Source organism: Durio zibethinus, chromosome 8, assembly GCF_047325235.1.
Source record: "Durio zibethinus cultivar Kanyao isolate XHJ-2024 chromosome 8, ASM4732523v1, whole genome shotgun sequence".
Lineage (NCBI taxonomy): Eukaryota > Viridiplantae > Streptophyta > Magnoliopsida > Malvales > Malvaceae > Durio > Durio zibethinus.
The window spans coordinates 1759497-1785577 of NC_143169.1; the positions used below are offsets into that span (position 1 = coordinate 1759497).

Below are 26081 nucleotides of genomic sequence, written 5' to 3' on the forward strand. Positions count from 1 at the left end.
CAAGTGTGGGGACTTGCAAGACCCACGGGGGACTGCCAGCACATCAGGTGACAGACACAAAACAATGGCTATCCAGGGCGGCTGGAAGTTTGAACAAGGAAGACTTCAGAAAATTTGCATTGTTATGCTGGGCAACTTGTGGAGCCAGGAATGACACAGTAAAAAACAAGGTGATCAAAACTCCTCAAGAGCCAGTAAGTTTTATGCAACAGTACTGGGAGGAATATCAAAGTGTGCAGACCCCCGACGAGGTGACAAAGACAAGTACAACAGAGAGCTGGCAAGCTCCAACAGTGGGTTGGGTGAAAATAAATTTCAGTGGGGCTCTTGACAAAGAAGAGAACCGAGCAGGGTTGCAGTCATTGTGAGAAATAGTATGGGAGAGGTTCTGGGATCCTTACGTATGGCTGTAAACGGAATTGGAGACTCAGAAATAATTGAAGGAATGGCTACGGCAAGGGCAACTAGGTTTGCATGGAGCATGGGTTTTCAGAAAATAATACTGGAGGAAGATGCACTCACAATTATCTCACAGATCTCGTAGAGTAACGAAGCCAACCTCTTAGCAATAGGGACTCTGATAGAAGATACAAGAGTGGAACTAATAAAGCTGGCAGACTGGAAGAACTCCCATACTCATCGTGAGGCAAACCGGGGCGGTTCATAGACTAGCAGGATTGGCTTTGGCTAGTAATGAAGATATTGTTTGGCATGGTGGCTATCCACAATGAAATTCAAGATATTGAAACCCAGGAACTGTTTATTCAATTCACATTTTGTTTTTTTAAAAAATAATAATAATAAAATGATATCATTTTATTAATTAATAAACATTAAATTTTAAAATAAATATATAAAATATTAATTTTAAAAAAAAATTATTTATTAATGAAATAATATTATCTTATTAATTTTATCAATAAAATTTTATCATTTGATTTATTAATAAATATAAAATTAATACACTAATAATTCATAAAATATAAACCATTTCTTTTTTTTTTTAAATATATGTTTATTGACACATCATGTTGAAATCATTTTTTTATGGTGATAAAAATAAATTTATATAAATAGTGACCAATATTTTTTAGGAGGGATTAATTTATGCAAAAATATTTTATATTTTTAATTATTAATTTTAACAAAGATAAAAATAAAAATAAAAAATTATTTATTTATTTTATTTTCTTTTAAATTTATTAAAATTAATAATTAAAAAATATAATTCAATTTTACGTTGATATCTTCGTTAATTTTTTTTAATTCAATTATGTTGATAGATCTGCCTTATGAATGTACGATGCATAAACCCTTCACTGTATTTGAGCGTACAAATGTCTGCAAATAGCAAATGATCATATACCCCAAAAATTATTAATCGAATTATGCAAAGCTTGGGAATTTTCATCACAAAACATATATACTCCATATGCTAATATAATTAAAATAATTAAGTTGGTATTAGGAGTTTTAAAATATTAATTAAATAAATTAAAAAATATAATAGGTAAATTTTTTATCTCACATTTAAATATATTAATTTTTTTCTATAAATTAAGAGGTAAATCTCGTATTTAAATTATTTAATTTTTTAAAAAAATCCAAACTTAAAAAAAAAATTTATAAATTTCACCTTTTAAAAAATAACTATTTGAATTAAATCTACATCCAATTCTGTTTTACATTTTACTTAAAAATAAAATATTTTAAAATTTTAAAAATAATTTTCCATTTTCTACCCATCTCTTTTTCTTTTTCACACTTGCTTTCTAGAAAAGGAAATTAAAAAAAAAGGAGTCGAAGAGAAAGGCGCGTGGGAAGAGAAACATCCCGTCGGTCACTAGCAGCCAAGTACGGTGAAGTTCATGTACAAGATGAGCCCACCACGCCAGTTGTCAACTATAAACACGTGGCCCCTATTCATTTCTCTTCATATTTTTTTCAAAAAAAAAATATTTGCAGTTAATTTCCTTTTCCATGAAAGCACTGAGCTTGTGATTCTCATTTTGCAGCATTTCAAAGTTTCTATTTGCATCTTCCTTTTCTCTTTAAAAAAAAAAAGCTTCGAATAACCAAACAAGCAGAATCTCTTTCTTTTTCATTTCTGATTTCTGGGTTTTACTTCTTTCCCTTGTAGTATGTTATCAATAGTAGTTTTTTTTTTCTTTTTGTTTTTTTCATTTGTTGGGAGTGTGTTTTTAGTGTTTTTTACATGAACAATAATAATGTAAGCATATAAACATCGTGTTTTTGTACTGAAAAATACATACAACAAATTGGTCGTTACTCTCTTTTATTTACGTTGCTGTTTTTTTTTTTTTCTTCTCTTCATTAATGTACAATGTCACATCTCAAAGTGAAGAAACCAGAAGAAAAAAACCATGGGTTCAAATGGGGTATTGAGAAAGGGGTTGGAGGGAAAAACAGGGACATTATTTTCTACGAGTCATTTACATATGAAGGTGAGGAGTATCTTGTTCATGATTGTGTTTACTTTGATCTTGGACAACCCGAAGCTTTCATTGGCAAGCTAGTGAAGATGTTTGAGGGTCCAACCCATGTTAAGAAAGTGAAAGTTGTTTGGTTTATGCGTCCGAGTGAAATTAGAAACTATTTGGGAGATTATGAGCCGTGTTGGAATGAGATTTTCTTGGCTTCAGGTCGAGGGCGTGGGGTTTCCAATATCAATCTTGTGGTAAATTTTCTCATCAGTTGTTATTTGATGTTTTATTCTCACCCTTTTCTTTGTTTTTACTTATTTATTTACTATTTTTTTTTTACCATCTGAAATGAACATGTGAAAAGAAAGTTGAAAATGTGAATATGATTTTATATAAGCTTAAAAACACTGCATAATAGGTGATGAAACAAGGCAACCGACTAAAGATTGTTTCAGCAAAATGGTTGTTATGGTGCTTTTCTGCAATATTTGTGTTGTTCATGGTGATTTAATATTGGCTCTATATTTGGAAAACCTTTTCAAATTGTAAAAGCTAGATGATTGGTTATAGTGATATATGATCTTCATGTTTTACTCATTTAGGAATCAATTGTTGGAAAATGCAATGTTGTCTGCACATCAAATGATCGTAGAAATCCACAAGCATCTGAAGCAGACTTGAGATGGGCTGATTACTTCTTCTGCTGCCATTTTGATGTTAGAGAGCTTGCAATATTGGATGTTTTTCCAGATATGGTGGATGGAGTTAAAGGTTAGATGTCTACCTAAAATTTTAAATTGGGACAAATACTAGCTATGGCTTTAAAGCTTTTTTGGATGCATGCAGTGGAGCACTTCTTCAACAAGAAAAAAGAACAAAAGCCTCTAGGCCCTCCTAATCTCAAATCAAATGTTAAGGAGCAAATTGGGATACCAAATTTATCTTCCACCAAGTTAAAAGTAGTGAAAGCAATTGGAAATACTGTAAAAGATGACAATTCTTGTAGTAGAGTAAGCTCATTGGTGAAAGGTGATTTCTATGTGTTCTGTTCTTCCATAATGTACTTATAAACTCAAATGATTAGATGAAATTAGATTGGTCCTGGCACATGCAGAATCAAAGATAGCTCCTGTTATTATGAGCAAGAAATTGCATCTTCCAAGTGAGAATACCCTTCCAGGGCCTAAGACATCTGTTCCTAACAGTAGAAATCAGCATTGTCGAAGTTCACACTGCCAAGTTCAAGATGAAGTTGATAAAGCTGAAGTGAAATTCACTAAAGATTCACTTACTAGCTCAGCTGAGATCCAGCCTTATAAAAAGAGGAAACTTTTTCTGGATGAGAGGACAAGTGGCAAATTTGATAATCTAGATCATCAACTAGGACAGGATAGGGGCATAAACATTGATAATCAACTTGTACAGGTTTTAGGAAGAACGGATGCAGTAAGTTTTGAGTGTTTAACTGCAACTATTTAGTATGAGATATCTATGAAGGCTTGTGTTTGGATAAATTTGACATGTCGCTTATGACTTTGGAAACCCTTCTAATATCTTCTATTTTGATCCTTGCAGCATAGAAGAAATTGGTTCTATCGACTAGTGAGTTTCACCCTTTCTTCATCACCTTTTTCACATTATTTGCAATCTAGTTGCAAGTTAACATCTAGTTGCTTCAGCCTTTTTCCTTATCACCATTTCACCAAAATGTGCCCCCACATAGTTCGTAGCAGATCTTTTACCATTGAATAATCTCTTGTAAATATTGTCCATGTTGTTTGGTTTCCTTCTTTTTTTGGTGTTTCACCTTCTTTTGTTATATATCAACTTCATTACATGCAGTATGTAGCTTAAGACTAATTTGGAAACTTGAAAATTAGTCATTTTAGTAGATGGATGGTTGATAATATCATCTCTTGACCAGTTTATCTATTATTTTCTAAATATCGTTGTTACCGTTATTTATTGTCAGCCTTGGGGACAAAGACTTGAGAGAGCTCAAGAAGCAGGTAGTCTAATCTCACTTGATAATCTGGATGCATCCTACACATCAGCAGAAGTAGAGGTTTGTGATATTGTTTTGGTTAATAACTCTTATCCCAAAAAAGTAGCTTTGGGGCCTAAAAAACTGTACCATGTTCCTGTTGTTTTTCTTGTTTGTTGAATGTGGAAGAGCCCAATTCCTTCAGATATGTACTTGATGGAAGTCTGAAGTCATGATTTGCAGGCTGTAATTCTTCTTCAGAATTTGACATGTCATATGCTTCTTTCAGTGTTCCTTTAGGCAGATCATGTACTGTTTCTCTTTTCAATGTTTTGACCTTTTTCTTGGAATTGGTAGGGTTGGATAGCTTAAGTTAGAAAATGATTCTCCAGCATGTTACCTTTGTTGCGTCTTTCTTACCTATGTGGCTTCCAGTAGAGATATATGGTTTTTTAGTCTAGACCATCAATTTTTTGCGTTCATGCCTTGGTTTCACAGACTTTTGTAACTATTTTTGAGATAAAAATTTTAAAATGTTGGATGGGAGTTGTTAAGTTGCACATACAGATTGCTATTGTGCTTGGAAATGCTAAGGATTCCATAATGTAGAGGAGAGACCTTTTTTATGTTACCTGGCCTCAAATATTCTTTATTAGTTTTATTCATTAGTCTATTTAAAATTTCCTTGTCAGGATCTTGTTTGGCATGCATTTAAAGAGAAAGTTGAAGCAAAAATGATAGAACAGAGTACCTTTTCTTGCCCATGCTATGGTAAATCACCTCCTTGTGGCTTTTGGCTTTTGTGCACACAGTAACTTTATCTAACAACCGCATGAATTCTTTGGTGATTGTTCTTTGAGTTATCTTTTGTGCAACTTCAAGCCTGAAAATGTGAGTACAGCATCCTCTATGTTTTCGCAGGTAAGGCTCTTATTATATTCAAGTCAAAAGAAGCAGCTGACTCAGCAATTTACCAGTTAACACAGAGATGCTTGATGCTAGCAGATGGGAGGCATGTTATAAGTTTCCCTTATTAGATTGTTTTCCTTGTTTTCGGTATGCAAAACATTACAATATTCTTGTTTTTGGATTTTCTTAAGCTCTATTTCCATGAAATCAGCAGCTATAATCTAATTGTTAGAATTTCGGGCAATAGATTGAATCCAGGGTAATTGTGTTTTTAATCATTTTTATTAATTTTGAGAGAGAAATCATTTTGATGTTAAAAAAATGAAGTAGGTGAGATTTACTGGTTGATTTGTGACTTTTTTTTTTTTTTAACTCACAAACAGCATCACTTCTTGATGAGAAGGTCCATTTGTTTTTTCCTTTTGAAGGTTGCTAAGATTCCTTGTAGTTTTGCCAGAGGAAAGAAAGTTATTGATCAACTCATATAACTTTTTTGGTTTTGTCTACATTTGAACTTCTTTGGATCAATCAAATCATTTAAAGTTATTTATAGATAGTTATCAAGTACTTGTCATAACATTTAAAGCATATTGAATGATGTTAGTCATCACCCTCACCCTGAAGCCGGTTGATTCCCCCAAAAGGGAAGGGATTTCTGGAATTAATGCTTTATCCAATCACCTTTTATAGGCTCCATCACTTTTTTTTTTAGTAAATAAAACTTATTAGCAATTGTTAACCTGTTTTACTGTTACTTAAATATAAACTGATATAGACCTTTGGAGGGTAAATATCACTCATGACCTGTGATGTGCTTGAATTTAGAAACTATCCACAATTTACATAAAATTTGAACGCTTGCTCAAAATTTGCTGTTGAAGGAATTGTTGTGGTACGGAAACCAGGCCTGTTTTACCCTTGTAAAACATAAAACTATTGCTGAATTTGCCACCACAGATTGTAAATCACCCTTTTGACACAGGGTGTATATTTACATAATGTAAATTGATTTTTTTTTTTTGATAACTGAATTGAATTTCTTTTTTACAATCAAGAGAATGGTAAAAATAATTATAGCCATGTAGGAGAGTTGGAAAACAAGGTGGATTGTTGCTTGTAGAAGAAAAAGGTAAGAATAGCAAAGAAAATGGGGAAGAGGCAGTTGTTAGGGGTTGCAAGAAGAATTTAAAATTTTATACATATGCGTATATATTTGCAAATAGCAGTAATGTTCATATTTTCATTTTTTACTAATTGTAAATTGCTTTATCTAATAAAGAGTTTAAAATACATTAAACTAAGGCTTTAGTTTGTTGACAGAAGAGGTGATTTACTAATAGCTTTCTTTTACTACTTGCAGACCTCTAATTGCTAGGAAAGAGACTTTGGTGAAGCCTGCCAAATTAGCTGCATTTGTTGGTCATCTCACCATTGACAAAGTCCAGCATCAAAGGCAGAATGAAGATATGGTAACTTTTGTATCAACTAATGCATGCTTTCTTGAAATTTGATCTGTTCTTTTTTTAATCTTACTTTTCTTTTTTATTTTAAAGGGGCTATGTGAAATGTGTTTTTTCATTGTCAGAAAAAAGCAAAGTCAACATCACATGCTTCTCAGCCTAATAGCATTGAATATGATATGGGTACGGAGTGGCGAATTCTACAACAAAAATCAGATATATGGTGGAAGACATTACATGAGGTTTTGCCTTCCTAAGTTCTTTATTTTAATCAGGCTCCATTTAATCGATGATTGTGCTATTTACTTTTGGCTCTTTATATTTCGTTGCATCCTCAGAAGTAAACTAAAGGCAAATTACAGAAAAAAAAAAGTTAAAATTTTAACTAAATATGAGTTTTTTAGAGCTAAGAAATGGGTTATGCAAGATGAAATAAGAATGTTATAAAAAAAGCAATAGAGCATATTATCTTAACCCATCTTACCTATAATGCACTGTTCTAAGCATGATCTATTTGAGTTTGGTTACATGCATGTGCTACCATATTTTCCCTTTTCAATTTTTGCTACTTTCTTTCTTTCTTGGTATTTGAGGCTGCTAGAATTTGAACTCTTGTAACTAGAATTAAGAGTCCTGCGCTCTTATTATAAGGTTACATGGTTGTTGGTCAATATTGCTACTTTCAAGGTTGTTATGTTCTCATGTTTTTGAAAACCTTTAATTTTTGTTGTTCTTTCATCTCAACAGCGACAAGCAAAGGAGATACAAATGGTTAGGAATCAGCTAAAGATGAAATGCAGTAGCTAGTTGTAATTGGAGGCATCAACTACGTTCTGGTAAAGCACTTGATCCATTTTGTTTTTTGTTTTCTTGACCACGAGGAAGAAAATTCAGACACACAATCACCACAAGTAAGATTCACCAGTCCAACAAAGAGAAGAAAAACTTAAATTCAGTTGGTTGATTTTCCTACTGATAAACTACATTTAGTTTAAATTCTGGATTGTGTAACACGAGCAGGATTCTTATCTTACAGGAAGGATTTTCCCGTTGAAGTGGATACAAGGGTATCCTCTACTTTGGAAAGCATACAGGGTCACACCCATTTTGGGGAGTCATGTAAACAATGTCAAACTAGAAATGAATCAGATTTTCCAATCTTTTTGTGTAAAATCTTTTCCTCATCCTGTTTGAGAATCCTCATTTTTGCAATTACCTGGGAAAGTAACTGGGTTTGTCAAAGTTGTACAGTAAAAATTTCTCCAGCATTTAAGCGTTGATTAGGCTTATAATTTAGGATCATATTTAGGATCTAATTTTGGAAGAAGGGGAAGGTATGTTTATCAGCAGACGTGACAATATAAAATATCATACATGACGTGACAACAAAAATTAGGGTGATATAGGTTAAAATTTTTAAAAAGTCATAGGATTTATAAAATTAAAAAATGTATTTCATATTTTTTTTATAGACAAATTATTATAACTTTTTTTTTATATAAAATATGATATAAATTATAAGTATGGATGTTTGCATTACGCAAGTAGTAGAACAAAGAACAAGTTATGAGTTATGAATTAAAATCCTGAATCTACATAATTAGCTACTGAAAAACAAGTATCCATATTGTCCAGAAAGAAGCACGTCTCCAACATTTTTCTGAGGCTTATGGAAACAGACAAAAACGAACAAAGATCAATCACATAAACTACTCCTTCGAGGATTTGTTGATAAGTGATTTATGAATGTGCGGGATAACACCACCGCCAGCTATGGTTCCCTTGATCAACGTGTCGAGTTCTTCATCACCCCGGATAGCAAGCTGCAAATGCCTAGGAGTAATACGCTTAACCTTAAGATCCTTGCTTGCATTGCCTGCAAGTTCTAGCACTTCTGCAGTCAGGTACTCCAGTATGGCAGCTGTGTACACAGCAGCTGTTGCTCCAACCCTTCCGTTTGCATTAACCCTTGTTTTCAGCAGTCGATGGACACGACCCACTGGGAACTACATTGAGAATATACAAAACAATAAGAAGATGGACACGACCCACTGGGAACTACATTGAGAATATACAAAACAATAAGAAGCAACTGATTATAATTTAGAAGAATTAACTGTTGTTCTACAGGAGTGCAAAGTAGAATAGCATAGTCAGTTTATCATGTGTCCTACAGATGATGATGCTAATATGCCTTGACCACGTATAGAACTGCAAAACAATTTAGGATGCAGAATACAGTCTTAATAGACATCCACGTCGTGTTCTTCATCAACTTGGTCATCTTCCAAATTGCAAAGATTTTACATAACAAAATTTTAATTTAAATATGTCCACAGAATGAAGCATCATGTAGGTTTAACAGGAAAAGTGCTAGCAAGTCACATGAGGATAAATTTCAATTCAACCATTAGATCTATAAAAAAAGAGAAAATAAACGGATAGTTAATAATTACAACAATTAAAAGAGATAAATACTGCTAGATATCAATTCCTTATTAAAACAACATATCCCGAAATGTTGTCATTTGACTTGGAGCAAGAGTTACTATCCAGCTCTTCTCATAGACCATATTTCTGACTCTCAACCCTCCTCCCCAAAACCTTCCCCAGCTCCTTGGAACAAGAAAATTACATACAAACCTTCGATGCTATGAAAATTAATACATTAGATGAAAAGGCAGAACCAGATTTATCAACAGGAACATATTGCCCCCACTCTACACCCCACCTTTTCCCCCTTGGTTTTTCGCCCTCATCATGGAAATAGCAATTAATAAGGCAGAATTCTAGACCATAGTTGTTCATAGAACACCTAAGTGTCCCCTTTGCAACAACTAATATCATGAAACATATAAATCCTCTGATAAATGAAAGATAACCAACAAAGAGCACAATTGTTCATATCAACAATTCAAACATCGGGAGAGACAAGGACTACCTAATGTGGCATCCCTTGCAACAAAGCTACAAGGTTCATTTATAAGGACGATTTACCATTGGAAAAAAATAAGGACAACCAATGCGAAATTGTTCATAAATACAATTTTTTTACTTTAACATAGCAAAACTTTGTTTACTTTGATTTGATGTAATAAATAGACAAATCCACTGTCACTTTAGAAACATTTTTTCAGAAAAAATTATAACTCAATAAATACGAGAATAAAATTAACCAAAAGAAATCTCATTTTCTAGATCTTAAACTATACTTTTGCCTAGAGTTAAAGAATGCTTCATAAATTAAAATTCACAAAGTGTAAATCTAATTCACGGAAACCATCACAAGAAAAGCTAATTCAAGCAGAAAATTAAGGGGAAAAACGGGGAAAACGAGAGAAAGAGAGAGAGCGACCTGGAGACCAGCGCGAGAAGAGCGAGAGATGGGTTTCTTCTTGTCCTTGTCTTTGTCCTTGGTGGATTTGCCAGCCGTAATCAACCCTTTCGCTCCTTTTCCGGACATTTTGCAGCAAATTACTTAGGGTTTCTTCTGCAGAAATGTGCTTTGCTTGGGAGCAGAGAAGACGAGAAAGAGCCTCAGGAACGAAGAAAGTAATAGGCGGACCGAACGTAAAGAAGAATCAATTCTCCAAAACGAAGACGGATACGACTTCCAGATCTTGAATTTTTATTACCGGGTTTCTTTCTTTGACGATATTACCCTCCTTATCTCTTCCAAATTACTATTTAGGATTTTTTCGTCGGAACTTGAATAGAATTAGAACCAGAGTATTGAGAAGAGCGTTGATCTCCCATTCAAAAATTAAGAAGTTAGAATCGTTACTTAATCAAATGATTCGTAAATTCCCTGTTTAATACTTACAAATTTTCTTCTTCAATTTCTCTTTTATATTAAAAAAGTCAAGAATTCTGTAATATTTTATTTGAATTGAATATAAAAATAATAAAATAATATTTTTTATTTATTTGAATTCAATTGAAAATTTTTTTATTCTAGCAAATTGGAAATATTCTAAAAAATTCAAATCGGATTAAAGATGGATTTTAAGATTTTATATCTCGATTCATTTCAAAATATATATAATACATATTTTTATTTAATTATATATATTAAAAAAATTATTATGTAATTTTTTAATTTACTATATTAATTTAATAAAAATATTAATTTATATATAATTAATACATAATTTATATTAAAAATAATATTTTTATAAATATTATATTAAATTAATTTTAAATCGTAAACTATTAAATGCAAATTATACGTATATAACACGACATATTAGAGTCAAATATAAAAAATAAGAATCATTTTAAATTTATGAACCCAAATTCATTGGATTATTACTTTCTAAAATGTCCTTTATGTTCATTATTTTTCATACACCTACACCTAATAATTATTTCTTTTTATTGTTAATTGGATATAGATTTATTTAAATTGAGATTAACTGAATCGAAATAAAAGTTGAGAAATTATTTTAGAATTTTTAAATTGTTCAAGCAATGTTAATAAGATGAGATACATACTTTATGATATTTTTAAAAAATAAAAAAATTATATATCAAAATTTTAATTTTATTTATATAATTAAAAAATTATATTTTTTTATTACATTAGAAAAATAAAGTCTTAATATAAACAAATGAAAAGAGAGAGATCTGATTCAATGTTCTTTCGAATGCCTTTAGTCACTAAACTAAAAATTTAAAGGTAAAAAAAAATTACATTAACAATATACAAAATACTAACTTCTAAAAGATATGAACTTAATTGAATTAAATTAGAGGTTGTTTTTACCAAAATTTCATACAAGTTCAATGGGTTTCTTCAATTAATTGAATTTAAATTCCATGACTTTGTAATTTTGCCAATGGGTTGGGCAAGCTAAAATTGAAAAGAAGTGGTAAAGTTTTACATTATCCAAAAATAGCAACCCTTGTTTGCAAAACTAGCAAAATGCCAAAATCTCACACTACTATAAAAGGGGTCTCCTTCTATGTTCTTCCCTGCTCTCAAAGCCTTAATTCATCCTTTTTTACATTTTATTTTTCTTATTTCTTTACTTATTTTGCAATGGATAAAAACTTATTTTGATTCTCCATATCCAAGCATTTACATTACCTTAGCAATTTATAACATTTCCAACATAACAAAAAAACCCTACAATTAGGGTTTTCTCTCTATCCCCTTCTTTTAATTATTAACAACTAAAAAAGACAAACATTTTTTTTTTGTTTTAAGTATTTCTAAGTATCGTAATTTCTGACAAGAACAATTGTGTTTTAGTTCTATTTTGCAATATTGATCCACTTTGTTAATATTAAGAAAAAAAGTTTGATCTTTTTTTTCCTTCATTTGGAAATATTTGATCCAAACGGATCAAGTTTGGAACTTCTTTTATATCGTTGTTTTTTTATTTACTGTTGTTATTATTGCTGTTAATTTGGAGAAATGGAGAAGACAAAGATGGCCGTACCATTAGTGTGCCATGGACATTCAAGGCCAGTAGTTGATTTGTTCTACAGCCCCGTCACCCTGATGGCTTTTTTCTTATCAGTGCCAGTAAAGGTATGGCTTTTAATTTTTGATTGATTTACACCAATTGGAAATTTGGGTTTCCTTTAGAATTTTGTTTTATTGATCATTTTGGTATAATTAGCTTTGCATTTGAATTCGTTACAGGAATGTTGAATTGGTTTTGGGTTTTTATTTTGAGTTCCTCTGTTCTAGATCATAATGGTTTTCAGCTTTAAATTTATTTATTGAATGTTTTCAACTGGCTTTTCTTTGACTACTTATGTAGTAATCATTTTAGTCTCGTTAGATTGAACTGCAAACTCTAAAGTGGTCTTCTAGTTATGTGAATACAGATAGGGTGGTACAATGTTGAAGTAGCATTGCTTTCAGCTGGCGTTTAGCTATTCTTTTGTTGGAAGGAGCTGTAAGTTTTCGTTGTTCTATCACTTGAAATTGAATGATCATTTTGGAACCAGGAAATCTAGCTTTTGATTGATCAGTTTGTGCGTGGGATTTGTTCTAATATTATTATGTTTATCATTTCTTCTGCCATAATCCATTTTATAGGTCATCTAGGTATATCAATTTGATAATTTCTTGCCATGTTAACATTTTTAAATTTCTATTTTTCTGAGAAGTAATGGTAGATGATAGTGATTGTATGTGGATTGACTTTATTTAGCTTCTCTGTTTATCAGCTCTGTTTCTAATGATGCATTGCAAATTCAGACTCCACTCCAATGTTAAGAAATGAGGAGACTGGAGATTGGATTGGCGCATTTGAAGGGCATAAAGGTGAAGTATGGAGCTCCTGCCTGGATAACAATGCTTTACGTGCTGTATCTGCCTCAGCTGATTTTTCTGCGTATGTAATTTTATTCAGTAACAAAAATAATTTTTTGGAGGAAATTTTTTAGCTTTCAAGAGATACCCAGTTCCACCTTTGCAACTTTTCCTCCAAAGCATTTATATTTTATCAAGCACTCTCCAGAAAAAAAAGGGGACCTCATCCTTGTAGGCTACTGGGCTCTTTGTCCCTCTGTGAGGAGAAGTAAGGTTATGAGGCCCCAAAGCTGCTCTTTGGTTGGCAAGTGTTTGGATGGTGTATATTTGTGAGTCTTGGCTTGCAAATTGTTAGTTTTCTCCACTATGATGATCAAAAGTACTGCATATTGCCATTGGTAGGATGCTGTATTTTTCTTTATAATATAATATTGATCTTTTCCGGGATGCAATAATAGTATATACATATATGCAGCATGAGAACTCTATGCTGTATGCGATTGGTTATTTTGGGGTTTTAGAAATTTTTGTACTTGATAAGTTCAGTTTATTGACTTGTGCTAATCATAATGATTGAAAGATATTGACTGTAAGCTTTCTCTGAAGATCTCTTCCAAAATGACATAATTGCCAGAGTCGCTTACCTTTCTAAGTATAGAAAATAAGGTATTACATGTGTATTAACTATCAAAAGATGATATTAGCTTTTCTTTCTATTGTTACTCTCACATCTCTCTCTCTCTCTCTCTCTCTCTCTCTCTCTCTCTCTCTCTCTCTCTCTCTCATAGTGTCATTTTCAGCTAGTATGGTTAATTGGAAATTGGATTTATCATTTTCCTCCAATATTTCCAGGAAACTATGGGATGCATTGACTGGAGATGAATTGCACTCTTTTGAAAACAAGCATATTGTTTGAGCATGTGCCTTTTCGGAGGTAGGGCTTACTTATTTTTCTATCATAATATTTCCTTTTTTTTTTTTTCCTATTTGAACTATAGTCCTGCATTTAATGCTTATGTAGTGCCCATTGCAATGTTATTTAATGGCCCGGAAAACAAGTACTCTATCAGATTTGTTCCCCATCAGCGATTTAGATTGCAATCAATTTCTTTCATCTTGCACTTTCCTGGTTTATTAATACTCTTCAGTGAAGATAATTTTTTCTATCTTTGCCTGTCGCTTTTGTCATCTGTTTGCAGCATCTGAGTAAATTGTTTTTTGTACAGGATACGCACCTTCTACTCACTGGTGGAGTTGAGAAAATTCTTCGAATATTTGATTTGAATCATCCAGATGCATTGCCAAGAGAAGTGGATAATTCTCCTGGTTCAATTAGAACTGTTGCATGGCTCCACAGCGACCAGACCATCTTAAGTTCTTGTATGGATGCTCATGGTGTTAAGTATGAATACGTTCAACCGATATCACATTTCCTTGTTTTTCTCCCATTGGTTGCCTTAATTTCTTTTCAAGTTAGGAGCTGTTTTAGACAAGATGTTTCATTTGTCACAAGTGTCATATATGTCTTGAATTAGTATTGTGTCACTTGAGGACTTTGAGATAAGGTGTCTAATAGGTAGACTATTATCTGCTTGTGTTCAATTAGTTTTAACGGATGCATGGAAATTTTAGGGCACTTTGCAAATTATGCATCCTTGTTATAAAACATTCCTTGGGTCAGTTTACTTAGCTGAAGAAATTGCTGGTGCCACCATTTGGTGGTTGACTTAATAAATTGTTTTTCAGTATTGGGCCATATGGGAAGTTGTAATTTTTCTTGGACACTTGATTGAATTTAGGAAAGTAAAGAAAAAGAAAATGCGAGATTTGAGTTTTGGTTATTGGTAAAGTATACCAAATATTGATTGAAAATTATGTCTTCCATATTGGATTATTTGGTGTATTCTTAAACCTTAGATGCATTAGTTTATTAAAAATTAAATAAAAAAAATTTGTGGTAAGATATCCATGTCGTGTCTTTATCTTTACTAAAACAGTGATTTCTTGTCTAAATGACTTCCTGAACCCTTGTTACCTCTTAAAATTGTACCTGTTTAGGTTGTGGGATCTAAGAATTGGCAAAATTGTTCAAACGCTAGAGACCAAATTACCTGTCACCAGTGCTGAAGTGAGTCAGGATGGTCGTTATATAACCACTGCTGACGGATCTACTGTTAAGTTTTGGGATGCAAATCAGTAAGTCTTAAGCTGGACCGCTTGTGCAAACTTTATTCTTTTGCCACCATGGCTGCTGATGCTTTATTTGCTCTTATTAGTTTTGGATTGGTGAAAAGCTACAACATGCCATGCAATGTAGAATCAGCTTCATTGGAACCCAAGCGTGGCAATAAGTTCATTGCTGGAGGAGAAGACATGTGGATCCATGTTTTTGATTTCCATACTGGAGAAGAGCTTGGTAGGTGCCTCTTGAGATTGTGGGATGAGCAGCAATATAGATGAAGACTATTTGTTTGGGACTTCAGTATTATCTAAAGCCTAAATTGGATCATTTTAGCATTGTCTTTGAATGACCATGTAGCTTTTTGACACCTCCATTACTTGGCAATATTTAGTCACTGCTTGATGCCATTGATAAACGCGTTTCCTAATACACCATGCCACAAAAACTCAAACGAAATGATAGATACGCTGCAAGTCAGAAAAAATCTGGGAAATATAAAGGGTGGATCCCATCAAAGAAGATGAGCTGTGTTTAAGTAGTGTGTGAAACTAATTGGATGATGTCTTCTTAACCGGAGTTTGTCAGAGTTCTAATTATGCTGTGCTTTATCCATGTAGGTTGCAACAAGGGTCACCATGGTCCTGTCCACTGTGTACGTTTCTCACCTGGAGGGGAATCCTATGCTTCAGGATCTGAAGATGGTACCATTAGAATATGGCAGACTGGTCCAGTGCCTCATGAAGAGAATGATCCACTACCTGGACCAAGCGGGAAGGTGAAGGCTGTGGCTGACGAGGTTGCCCGTAATATTCCGAATGGCCTTCATATTGGCAGGGAAAGGAAAACTGGATAGAGGGATGAGGCAAGAGATGCGTGACATGGTCTCAAATTTGTCAAGGGCATTCAACAAGTGTTTGTTTCAGCTTGCTTTTCAGGTTGTACGATTTTGGGTGAGTCTTTTTGCTCGTCTTTTCTATGGAAATAATATCAATTTTCCTTTTGTATCTTTCTTTTCAGTCCAGTTTTCGATTTTTAAAAACCTATGAACCTTTGGTTTCCTTTAATGTGGTAGATGCTGTTAAAACTCTATGAAGTCATGGCAATATCTCGACTTCTAACAGATTTCCATCACTGATTCAGGTTTTTCAAGTCAGTATACTGAATTGAAACTTACTTTTCTACCTGACCTGGTCAATCTCTCTGGCAAACCAAACATTGGCCACACAAACTTCAAGTCCAAGCAGTTTTGTCCTTTTCCAAAGAGGTGGTGAAACCTCAGCTATTTTTCTGAGAACAGTTTTTAATTAGGACTGAAACAGAGACACGATGCCATGTTGCGAGCCAATGATTTACGACATTTGGTTTCCGATTTTGTTGTTTCTTTCATAAAATCTATATTGACACAAAATTTGCCAGAAGAATAAAAGAAAAGACAGATTTTCTCAGCCATTGATTAAAAAAAAAGAAAAGAAAATGTTGATCATGAAGCAAAAGAAAAGAGAGGTTTAAAAGCAGAGGGAGACTAGCCAAAATAAACTTTGGTTCCGAGGATTTAATTCAATAATCCGTGCGTGGTCCTTATATTGAAGATGCAAAACCAAATCAAATTAGTAAATCAAAGTAAGACTTGCTGTCTTACTCTTCTCCTTTTATTTTTTGGTATCACTTTAATTTAATTTAATTACATTTTTCATCTAAAATTAATTCGTTTTAATCGTTAATTAGGCTAAATGTTGCAATTTTACACTCATGGGACGAATCTATACAGTAGCAGTGGAAATGGCTTGGCGCCGCAGCTGCCATTTCCAGATCCTAAAATTCTTTACAGCTTATTAAAATATTATTTTTATTTTTATTTTTATTTTTATTCTCCAAACTTATACATATGATTTTATTTTATTTTCTTTATTTTATATTAGTTGTTATTCTATTTTTTATTTTCTTTTTATAGCATTTTTTAGTGAAACTGATGAAAATTTGACATTTGCATTAACATAAATTTTATTGAAATATTTCAATTTTGTTATTTTTGTCAAAAAATGAACTAAATTGAAATTATAATGACAAAATTTGTTATATGCATTAGAGATTAAGGTCAAATTTGCCATTTAAATTAGCAATATAATTTGTGAAATATTTTTTGTTATGTTTTCCCAAAAATCAGTAAAATTAAAAATACAATGACAAAATTTACCACTTGAATAACATAATAATCTGTGAAATATTAAAAGTTGTTACTTATTAAAAAAGCAACAAAATTCAAAATAGGGTAAGAAAATTTAATAAAATTGAAATATAATAACAAAAATTCATTATTAAGTCATAATATAGTTGCAAATTTCACCTTAGTCTCTTGTCATTAATGCAATAATTCATGAAATATTTTAATTTCATTTTTTATCCAAAATTTACGAAATTAAAAATACGGTAAAACATTTAATTAAATTGAAATATAATGACAAAATTAAATACTGAATAAAGTTTTTTTTTATACATATGAAATCAAGGTTTAAAAAAAAAATTGAAGAAAAAAAATTTACTAGTATTAGGAATCGAATTAAGCTTTGTTGGAAATCACTTCTTAAAAAAATGAATGAAGCGTTTTGATTAAATCTTAAATTCAAATATGTTAAATATAGTATTGTGACAAATTTAACCTTAATCCCAAAAATATTATTCCCGAAGAATCCCAAGCCACAACAAGGATCTCCACCCTTGTCAATTAAATTAACCCTTGTGGCTTTAATAGTGTTGGCTTTGTTTTCTCTTCTCAGCCGCACATAAAAAATTGAAACTCTGTCTCTCACACAATAACAATAGGGTCCAGTCCAGCCAGGAGACGTGTAGGGACCGTTGTTCTTTGCCTTTAGTTTTCTTTTTGTTTTTGCCTCTCTGCATTTCCAAACCGCCAACTGAAAGAGAAAATTGCTGTTACGATACAACAATAGAGACCCCGAGAAACGTTTTTCCTGTTGTTGTTGTTTTTTTTTTTTTTTTTTTTCATATAAAAACTTCCGGAGAGAAAATCTCTCTGGTAACTCTCCGAACACTTTCATCTTCACACTGTGCACGTTTTAATTATTTATATGTGCATGTTAATGTAAATGTGTTTATATGTTAATGTACTTTAGTTTTGTTTGCGCGTGCATTGTTGCATGGTGAAGACCAGTTGAAGGATGACCAAGTCATGGCTTTTCTAGGTTTGGAGATTGATGGAGTTTTCCTTTTTTTTTTTAATGTGTGTTGGACAAGAAATGTTGTGTTTGGTTAATGGGAACGTGTTGAACAAAGAAAACGAAATTTGGATTAGTGAGTGACAATATAACTAGTTGTTGTGTGGAAGAAAAGAAATCAATAATGCAAAAAGAGTGATTCAAGTGAGCCTGATATGAATGTTATTATTATTTTTTTAAATCACGGAAATATGGATATTTTTTACAAGGATAAGTCTTTATTATGAAACGGTTTAGATTACATTCTGAGTATTTGATGTTGTCATTCTCTCACAAAAGATTTCATAGGAAAAAAGAAAGAAGAAAATCATGTTATAATAGTTCTTTTATGATATGTTAATTTTCAGTGAAATTGCTTTAGTTCCAGGCTAGTAAACGAGTCCTTTGTTGAAAAGATTAAACTCTTTTAACTTCTTTAGTCTTTCTCTCGTTGACATCCTTTCTATCTATGTTTCCAAGAGACGTGCTCTGTTTTTTTCAGTCAAGTTTCATCTCGTCTTTCTATGAAGAGATTGATTTGTATCTTGTCTACTGTTTGTTTGTTAAATTTTGGGCCTTGAACTTCTAGAAAATAACATCAACCTGCCTCACGTTCTGTTCTTTGTTGGATGTTTCTTGCACCAGAAATGGAATACTTCAAAGCCCCTTTCAAGGGTGTTGCAAATGATGTGCGAGGAAGAGCAGCTTGCTACAAACAAGATTGGATTGGTGGTCTTCGTTCAGGGTTGGGGTACCTTTCTATTCTGATTAATTATTGTAAATTATGATACACTTATGTCTTCTTTTTTTTGGTTCAATATTTACTCTCTTATTACAGGATATTGGCCCCAACTACCTACATCTTCTTTGCTTCTGCTTTACCTGTTATCGCTTTTGGTGAGCAACTGAGTAGAGATACAGGTTGGTCACGTTCCATTCATGAAACAGTTTGCAGCCAGTATTTCTTTTCCTCTTACAGTATTAAAGTATTCAATGATGAAGTTGAAATTAATGTTCAACATATTTTTGGATGTAGATGGAAGCTTAAGCACAGTAGAAACTTTGGCATCTACTGCCCTTTGTGGTATTATACACTCAGTATTTGGCGGCCAACCTCTTTTGATATTGGGAGTTGCAGAGCCAACAGTTATTATGTATACTTATTTGTACAACTTTGCCAAAGGAAGAAAAGACTTGGGGCAGGAACTTTACTTGGCTTGGGTTGGATGGTAAAAGCAATTCCATTTTTTATGGTTTCCATTGAAAATTTTGCGGAAGTTCTTGATCTTATAATATGTAATTTTTACAGGGTTTGTGTTTGGACTGCTCTCTTGTTGTTTCTTCTTGCAATCTTCAATGCTTGCACAGTAATTAATAGGTTCACAAGGATTGCAGGCGAACTTTTTGGCATGTTGATTACTGTGCTGTTTATTCAAGAGGCTATCAAGGTAAATTCTAATAAGAAAAATAAACCAACTGTTCGTCCATTCGTCCATGGCCCTGCAATTTCTATTTTTCTACTCTATAATGTTTAAGACGTTGCTGATGATCCAACTGCAGGGAGTAGTGAGTGAGTTTGCAATTCCCGAAGCTCAAGATCCAAAGTTAGAGACGTATCAATTTCAATGGCTTTACACAAATGGACTACTGGGAATCATCTTCACGTTTGGCCTTCTCTATACCGCTTTGAAAAGCAGAAGGGCCAGGTCATGGTGGTATTTCACAGGTTTGTCAAATTTATAGTATTTGGTAATTGGCACTAGTATTAGCAATAAGCTGACATGGGATCTGAAAGATGTTAGTAATTTTCTACAGGGTGGTTAAGAAGTTTCATAGCAGATTACGGGGTACCTTTAATGGTTGTACTGTGGACAGCAATGTCTTTTACTATACCAAGGAAAGTGCCATCTGGGGTTCCCAGAAGGCTTTTTAGTCCTCTTCCTTGGGAATCTGTATCATTAGAACATTGGACTGTAATCAAGGTAACCGTATTCAGTAATTGTACATGTCTTAGATTTTCATTTAAAAAAAAAAATCAAGTCTTATATAGAAGTCATCGCATTTGTATTCATTTTGTCTCTTGGATTATGACAGTTGTTAGCCTTTGCATCTGTCTCTGGAGCTTTTGTAGTAATAAAAATGGCCATCCAAAAACAAACACTCATCAAAACCATTTGCTGGCTAAACAATAAGTTTAAGATATTGACCATGCAAAATAAGTGCTTTTAAGGCACATATCTGGCCGGAGCTAATAGTCGATCGTTGAAAAGATTGAGTTAATAGTTATTCCTTTTCTAGTTAAAATGATCATGAAATATGTCAATTGCCCTCAGTTTAAGGCTATTTGAGATCAATTATTGTTGTGCAAAAATGGCTTCAAGGTTGACTGTTTTAAATAATCAAATTGCAGGATATAGGAAAGATCCCTCCATTGTACATCTTTGCTGCCTTTATTCCAGCTGTGATGATTGCAGGACTTTACTTTTTCGACCACAGTGTTGCTTCACAGATGGCACAACAGAAGGAATTCAATCTTAAGAAACCTTCTGCCTATCATTACGACATCTTGCTGCTAGGATTCATGGTAAACCTTATGCTCAGACAATACTGCCATCCAAATTATACACTATCTTATCATAGACATGTTCTACCGTCAAAACATGCTTGCAGACTTTGCTTTGTGGATTAATTGGCCTCCCTCCTTCAAATGGAGTCCTACCACAGGCTCCTATGCACACCAAGAGCCTTGCAGTTCTCAAAGGACAGGTGGGTAAATATATTCTAAAGGAAAATTTTCCATTAAATATATTGACCTGGCTACATGCTTGATTTCAGCTGATGTATGAAATGCAGCTAATCAGAAGAAAAAAGGTGGAGACTGCAAAAGAAAGCCTAAAGCAGAAAGCTAGCAACTCTGAAATATATGGCAAGATGCAAGCTGTCTTCATTGAAATAGACAGCAGTCCAGAAGTAAGTTCTCTGATCAGTAATTGTTTCTCCAAGAAAGTGATCCTTTGGCTTGAAAATAGGATATAATGCCTACATCTGGCCTTAACTGTTCCTGTTATAGACTACAGTAGTTAATGAGCTGGAAGACTTGAAGAAGGTTGTTGTGAAAGGAGATAACGAAGGAGAAAATGAGAAGGAAAGATTTGATCCTGAAAAGCATATTGATGCCTACTTGCCTGTTCGAGTTAATGAGCAGAGAGTGAGTAATCTTTTGCAGTCACTCCTAGTTGCTGCATCAGTATGCGCTATGCCTGCAATCAAGTTGATACCTACATCAGTTCTTTGGGGATATTTCGCTTACATGGCCATCGATAGTCTACCTGGAAACCAGTTCTGGGAAAGGATGCTACTTCTCTTCATTACACCTGGCAGGCGATACATGTATGTGGCATATCTCTTTTCGGTAACATTGCACATGTAAACATTTTGACAGCATGATTATTCCATTGTGTATCTTTCAGCAATTTAGATTTGTACCAAAATCACAAACTGCAAAGTTGTAAACAGAATGGACTCATTCGGTGGTCTTGATCTCTCGCTACGAATACCTTGGTTGTTCAGAGTATTTCTGTTTTATTTGACAATTGCTTCGCTAATTCCTGCGGTGCCTTATAATCACCATTGGCAGGGTCTTGGAAGGGGTTCATGCTTCTTTTCTGGAGTCAGTGCCATACAGATATATTGTGATGTTCACGCTGTTCCAGTTCGTGTATTTACTTCTATGTTTTGGTGTGACTTGGATTCCTATAGCTGGAATCTTGTTCCCTTTGCCCTTCTTCCTTCTCATCAGCATAAGACAATACATTCTCCCAAAGCTCATTCAGCCAAATTATCTCCGGGAACTTGATGCAGCCGAATGCGAGGAAATTACTGGTGCGCCACCAAGATTATCCCTCAACCTTTCTTTCAAGGTATTGCTATTGGTCATTCTGTTTGTTCAGCCATAAATTATATTAACATAAAAAATGTTTTTGCAAAGGCAAATAGCAGAAAGCAAAAGTATCGACTAAACAGAACTTAATTAAATATATATTTTTTTCAGGAAAATAAGACACCTTGTCCTGGCAATGAGGAGGATGGAGTTGAAATGTTGGATGCTGAGTTACTAGATGAGTTGACAACCAGTAGGGGAGAGTTGAAGGTCAGAACTGTTAGCTTCAGTGAGGACAGGAAGGGTCAGGTAGGATGTTAATTAGTTCTCTTCAATGAATTTTTATCTTGCATGATCTTCGTGTGAATTTATGAAGATAATCAACATTTTTTTTTATATTTTTGTATTTTCCAGGTTTATCCAGAGGATGTTCAGAAAGAATGAGATGACATTAGATAGGCTGATAATTATGATAATGATAACTTTACTTGTCTTCCAAGAAAAGAGGCATGAAGAATAATGCCTCTTCATTAATGTAAAAAAAAAAAAGGAATCTTGGGATGGTGGCTGATGTAGAATTGTGTAAGAGATAAGAAGGATATGAGAACAACATAATAGATGTCTTCCCTTTTTTCTTTTTGAACTGAATCTGACAAACTCCAATTATCAAGTCAATAAGGTTGAGATTTGGGATAGGTTATGTTGGTTTGAAATCAGCAATAGAGAACTCAACCATTCTTTCCACTCCAACTATGTGAAATGCAAATCTATTTCCCTGAAAACCATAATACATAAATGCCATTTCACCCTAAATCAAGCAATTTCTCCCCAGAGGAAAAAAACAACAACTTCTTGTTAGAAAGAATGTACAGGATAATGCTTGTATATAGTGAGTAAAATTGATTTGAGATTAAAATTAATTATTAAAATAAAGTTAATTATTACAGTGATAAAATTAAAATCAATAATAAAAAAATATATTTAAATGCAAACGTAATAATAACGGTGAAATGAATCGTAATTAGTTTTAAATTGACAATGTTGTGGAGTAGGGGAAATTTGGTTGAAATGATTGCAAAGGAAAGATCACCCAAATTTTAACGGTATTGGTTCATCTAACTATCAGATACAAAGGCAAAATACAATAAGAACAAACTGTTTTGGTCCCTCACATGCCAATTGCCATTGGTTGCCAGCTTTCCCACCACCGAATCTATTTGAGGTTGTAGCTATTCCAGCAGGTTTTCAGCCAACCTTGTGCATGTTTCTTAACACTGGATTTTCGACCTTCTACGTTTCCTCTAGCAGTCCACAAAATTAAGCTGTGGCCAGAGCAGATCCATCCTTCTTTTTTTCTTCAATCCCATATTTTCTTAGGACTATATAAAAATCAGAGTACTTTTTTTAGGTTAACCCATGTCAAACAATTGAAAGAAAAAAAATGAAAAAAAAAAATGTAGAGGATTATCTGGAAGATTCTATCACAAGAGTAATATTATTTATGTATTCTTAAAATGCATTTTTCCCATGAAAAACATGTATTACATTTTACAAGGAAAAAATATATCTTTATATATATATTTTTCTTTACAATGAATCTTTCAATCAAGACATGAAATAATAAGAATAATCTCCAAAAACAAAGATGCTTGTTGTTGATATGTGAACTAACTGTTTTCAGAAGTAAAATAGAAAAGAATATCATTTAAAGTTGCATTAGGAAATTTTGATGAATATGTCATTAAAAAAAAAACATGGATGAAGTTCAACTTAGCATCGCCAACTCCAAAGCAAACCAATCATCATTTTGATCAATAACAATCAATTTTAGGTTTATTATCTTTCTGTCAAAATTAAATTAAAAAGTCACAGTTTACAAAGTATGCAATAAATTTACATTAAAAGACAATTGAGAAAACTTCAATTCAAGTGCAATGCACATGGTTAAAATTAATTCATGGATCATTAAATTTTTTTAAATTAATTATATTCTAATGATCATTATCTCAACTTTTTATCACTATTATTAACAAAAAATACACATATTTAACACCAACCCTACATAACCCAATTTTTCTTTTAAAAAATGATACATCTTATATAAATATATAAAATATAAAGTTTTTAATAAAAAAGGAAATAATTTGAAGTAGATAGTTTATATTTTCGACATGTGAACAATCTAAAAAATTGACATGTATTTAAAAGTAATTATGCATTTAAAATTTGAAATTTAATGGTAAAATAAATTTAATTTAAAATATTTTGTTTATATTATTATAAGACGCATTCAATGATTCTTATTTATATTTATTTTTAAATGATTAATTGACTAAAATAAATTAAGAACCAAACAAAAAGTAATAGAATCTTAAATTGAGAGTAATTTTATACTTGATAATTAAAATAGTCAAGTATAATATGTATTCAATATGTTTGGGGAAATGAAAAAAGAGATTTTGAAATTAATGTAATAATAATAATAAAATTAAATTTTTATTAAATAATAGTTTTTATACATTTCATAAATTACTCTCATTACTTCTATTTTTAGTTTTTAGTCAACTTATTATAATAAATATTAAATAACTTGAACACCTTATTAATCTTATATCTTATCTTATACAAATATATAAAAATCAAAGCTTTTGACAAAAAAGGAAAATATTCAATGTGGATGTTCTATTTCTTACACATGTATAATCATCAATGAATGCCATGCATCATGTTATAAATACATTTTATTTTATCTTATTTTATTTCATGCATTTTTAATTTTTTAAAAAAATCAATATGTTTAGTTTGATTTGATTCATTTGTAATATAAAAAAAGCAAATTTATTTAATTTAGATTATTACATTTATTCTCTTTTAAATAGTCATTACTCTTACTTTATATAAATAAGTTTCAATTCAATTTGTAATTAAAGTTTATTATTTTTTTTACCTTAAATCACACTCAATTAAATTTTATTCTTAATTTTTTACACGAACTTTAACACTATAAACAAAAATATGCTTTTGTTCATTAGAGATAATAGTATTGGACGATTGTTCTATAATTCTATTATGTTCCATTTCTCTTTTTTCTTTGTTTTTTTATTTATTCCATTAATATGTTTCTTTTATTTTATTTGTTTTATTCCTTTTTATTTCAAAGTGTGATTTCTTTTATTATTTTTTAATATTAAAATTTGCTTTTTAGCAAAAAAAAAAAAAAAAACTAATCTGGTTTTAGTTTTTGGAACAATTAGTATAATACACAAATATGTTAATATGTCTTAGAAAATAATATAAAATGGCTTGCTTTATTTTATCTTTAAATTTAATTTTTAGTTTTTTTTTTATGAATTAATTTATAACTTTTATGTGTAAATGTATATATGTATGCTTTATGATTAATATTGACTACAACATTTTACTAGCTTTTTTTAATTGCTAACAAGTTGTTATTAGAAATATGTCTAACAAAGCAAAGTTAAATGAGGATTTAAACCTATCAAGAAATTAAGAGTTAAGAATTGATTATTTGAATGATTTATACAACAAATATAATATTACAATAATTTCCTTATAAATAACCAATGTTTTTGCCTTTTATGAATAAGTTACAATTCAAGTTGTAATTAAAATTTAATTTTTTATTATTGTTTACCTTAAATTGCTCAAAATTAAATTATTTTCTTAACTTTTAGCATTCAACATTAACACTACATAAGAATAGGAGTTTGCTTTGATGTAT

General features: G+C 32.0%; 3 protein-coding genes and 1 pseudogene across 6 annotated transcripts; 3 read left to right on the forward strand and 1 right to left on the reverse strand.

Annotated features, from left to right (window-relative positions):
- Positions 1 to 1676: 1676 nt before the first annotated feature.
- On the forward strand, positions 1677 to 8217 carry LOC111278902 (protein ANTI-SILENCING 1-like). The gene is made up of 12 exons (XM_022865644.2): positions 1677 to 2698; positions 3047 to 3215; positions 3291 to 3473; positions 3559 to 3890; positions 4020 to 4046; positions 4417 to 4509; positions 5121 to 5199; positions 5350 to 5440; positions 6698 to 6806; positions 6923 to 7039; positions 7545 to 7633; positions 7834 to 8217. Exons 1-11 carry the CDS (start codon positions 2345 to 2347, stop codon positions 7602 to 7604), a joined length of 1614 nt encoding a protein of 537 aa, XP_022721379.2. The 5' UTR covers positions 1677 to 2344; the 3' UTR covers positions 7605 to 7633; positions 7834 to 8217.
- Positions 8218 to 8308: 91 nt separating this feature from the next.
- Positions 8309 to 10578, reverse strand: LOC111278903 (putative histone H2A variant 3). Its single transcript, XM_022865645.2, has 2 exons — positions 10153 to 10578; positions 8309 to 8803 (listed from the first exon to the last, which is right to left on the reverse strand). Exons 1-2 carry the CDS (start codon positions 10258 to 10260, stop codon positions 8507 to 8509), a joined length of 405 nt encoding a protein of 134 aa, XP_022721380.1. The 5' UTR covers positions 10261 to 10578; the 3' UTR covers positions 8309 to 8506.
- A 1195-nt stretch (positions 10579 to 11773) lies between these two features.
- On the forward strand, positions 11774 to 16251 carry LOC111278904 (uncharacterized; annotated as a pseudogene). The gene is made up of 7 exons (XR_016343946.1): positions 11774 to 12333; positions 13012 to 13147; positions 13918 to 13999; positions 14292 to 14467; positions 15124 to 15261; positions 15342 to 15481; positions 15865 to 16251. The product of XR_016343946.1 is annotated as an uncharacterized LOC111278904 (transcript).
- Positions 16252 to 18254: 2003 nt separating this feature from the next.
- On the forward strand, positions 18255 to 22987 carry LOC111278538 (boron transporter 4-like). Of its 3 annotated transcripts, XM_089764509.1 has the most exons (14): positions 18255 to 18281; positions 19105 to 19210; positions 19298 to 19380; positions 19496 to 19688; positions 19769 to 19907; positions 20020 to 20185; positions 20275 to 20441; positions 20870 to 21043; positions 21130 to 21225; positions 21295 to 21429; positions 21530 to 21849; positions 22097 to 22379; positions 22511 to 22648; positions 22754 to 22987. In XM_089764509.1, exons 2-14 carry the CDS (start codon positions 19107 to 19109, stop codon positions 22781 to 22783), a joined length of 2028 nt encoding a protein of 675 aa, XP_089620635.1. In that variant the 5' UTR covers positions 18255 to 18281; positions 19105 to 19106; the 3' UTR covers positions 22784 to 22987. The 3 variants fall into 3 exon arrangements, with proteins under 3 accessions (XP_089620635.1, XP_089620633.1, XP_089620634.1); XM_089764507.1 differs by lacking the exon at positions 18255 to 18281 and having other exon boundaries at positions 18972 to 19210; XM_089764508.1 differs by lacking the exon at positions 18255 to 18281 and having other exon boundaries at positions 18974 to 19210; positions 21313 to 21429.
- Positions 22988 to 26081: the final 3094 nt, after the last annotated feature.

What these genes read in the sequence shown, in the direction of transcription:
- LOC111278538 (XM_089764507.1), top strand. Translation starts at nt 19,089, where the DNA reads ATGTTTCTTGCACCAGAAATGGAATACTTCAAAGCCCCTTTCAAGGGT. An exon ending in TCTTGCTGCTAGGATTCATG is followed by an intron (nt 21,044 to 21,129) that starts GTAAACCTTATG and finishes ACATGCTTGCAG; the next exon opens with ACTTTGCTTTGTGGATTAAT. An exon ending in GTGAGGACAGGAAGGGTCAG is followed by an intron (nt 22,649 to 22,753) that starts GTAGGATGTTAA and finishes TGTATTTTCCAG; the next exon opens with GTTTATCCAGAGGATGTTCA.
- LOC111278902 (XM_022865644.2), top strand. Translation starts at nt 2,345, where the DNA reads ATGTCACATCTCAAAGTGAAGAAACCAGAAGAAAAAAACCATGGGTTC. An exon ending in GAAATTGGTTCTATCGACTA is followed by an intron (nt 4,047 to 4,416) that starts GTGAGTTTCACC and finishes ATTTATTGTCAG; the next exon opens with CCTTGGGGACAAAGACTTGA. An exon ending in AAAGGCAGAATGAAGATATG is followed by an intron (nt 6,807 to 6,922) that starts GTAACTTTTGTA and finishes TTTCATTGTCAG; the next exon opens with AAAAAAGCAAAGTCAACATC.
- LOC111278903 (XM_022865645.2), bottom strand. Translation starts at nt 10,260, where the DNA reads ATGTCCGGAAAAGGAGCGAAAGGGTTGATTACGGCTGGCAAATCCACC. An exon ending in CTTCTCGCGCTGGTCTCCAG is followed by an intron (nt 8,804 to 10,152) that starts GTCGCTCTCTCT and finishes TTCTCAATGTAG; the next exon opens with TTCCCAGTGGGTCGTGTCCA.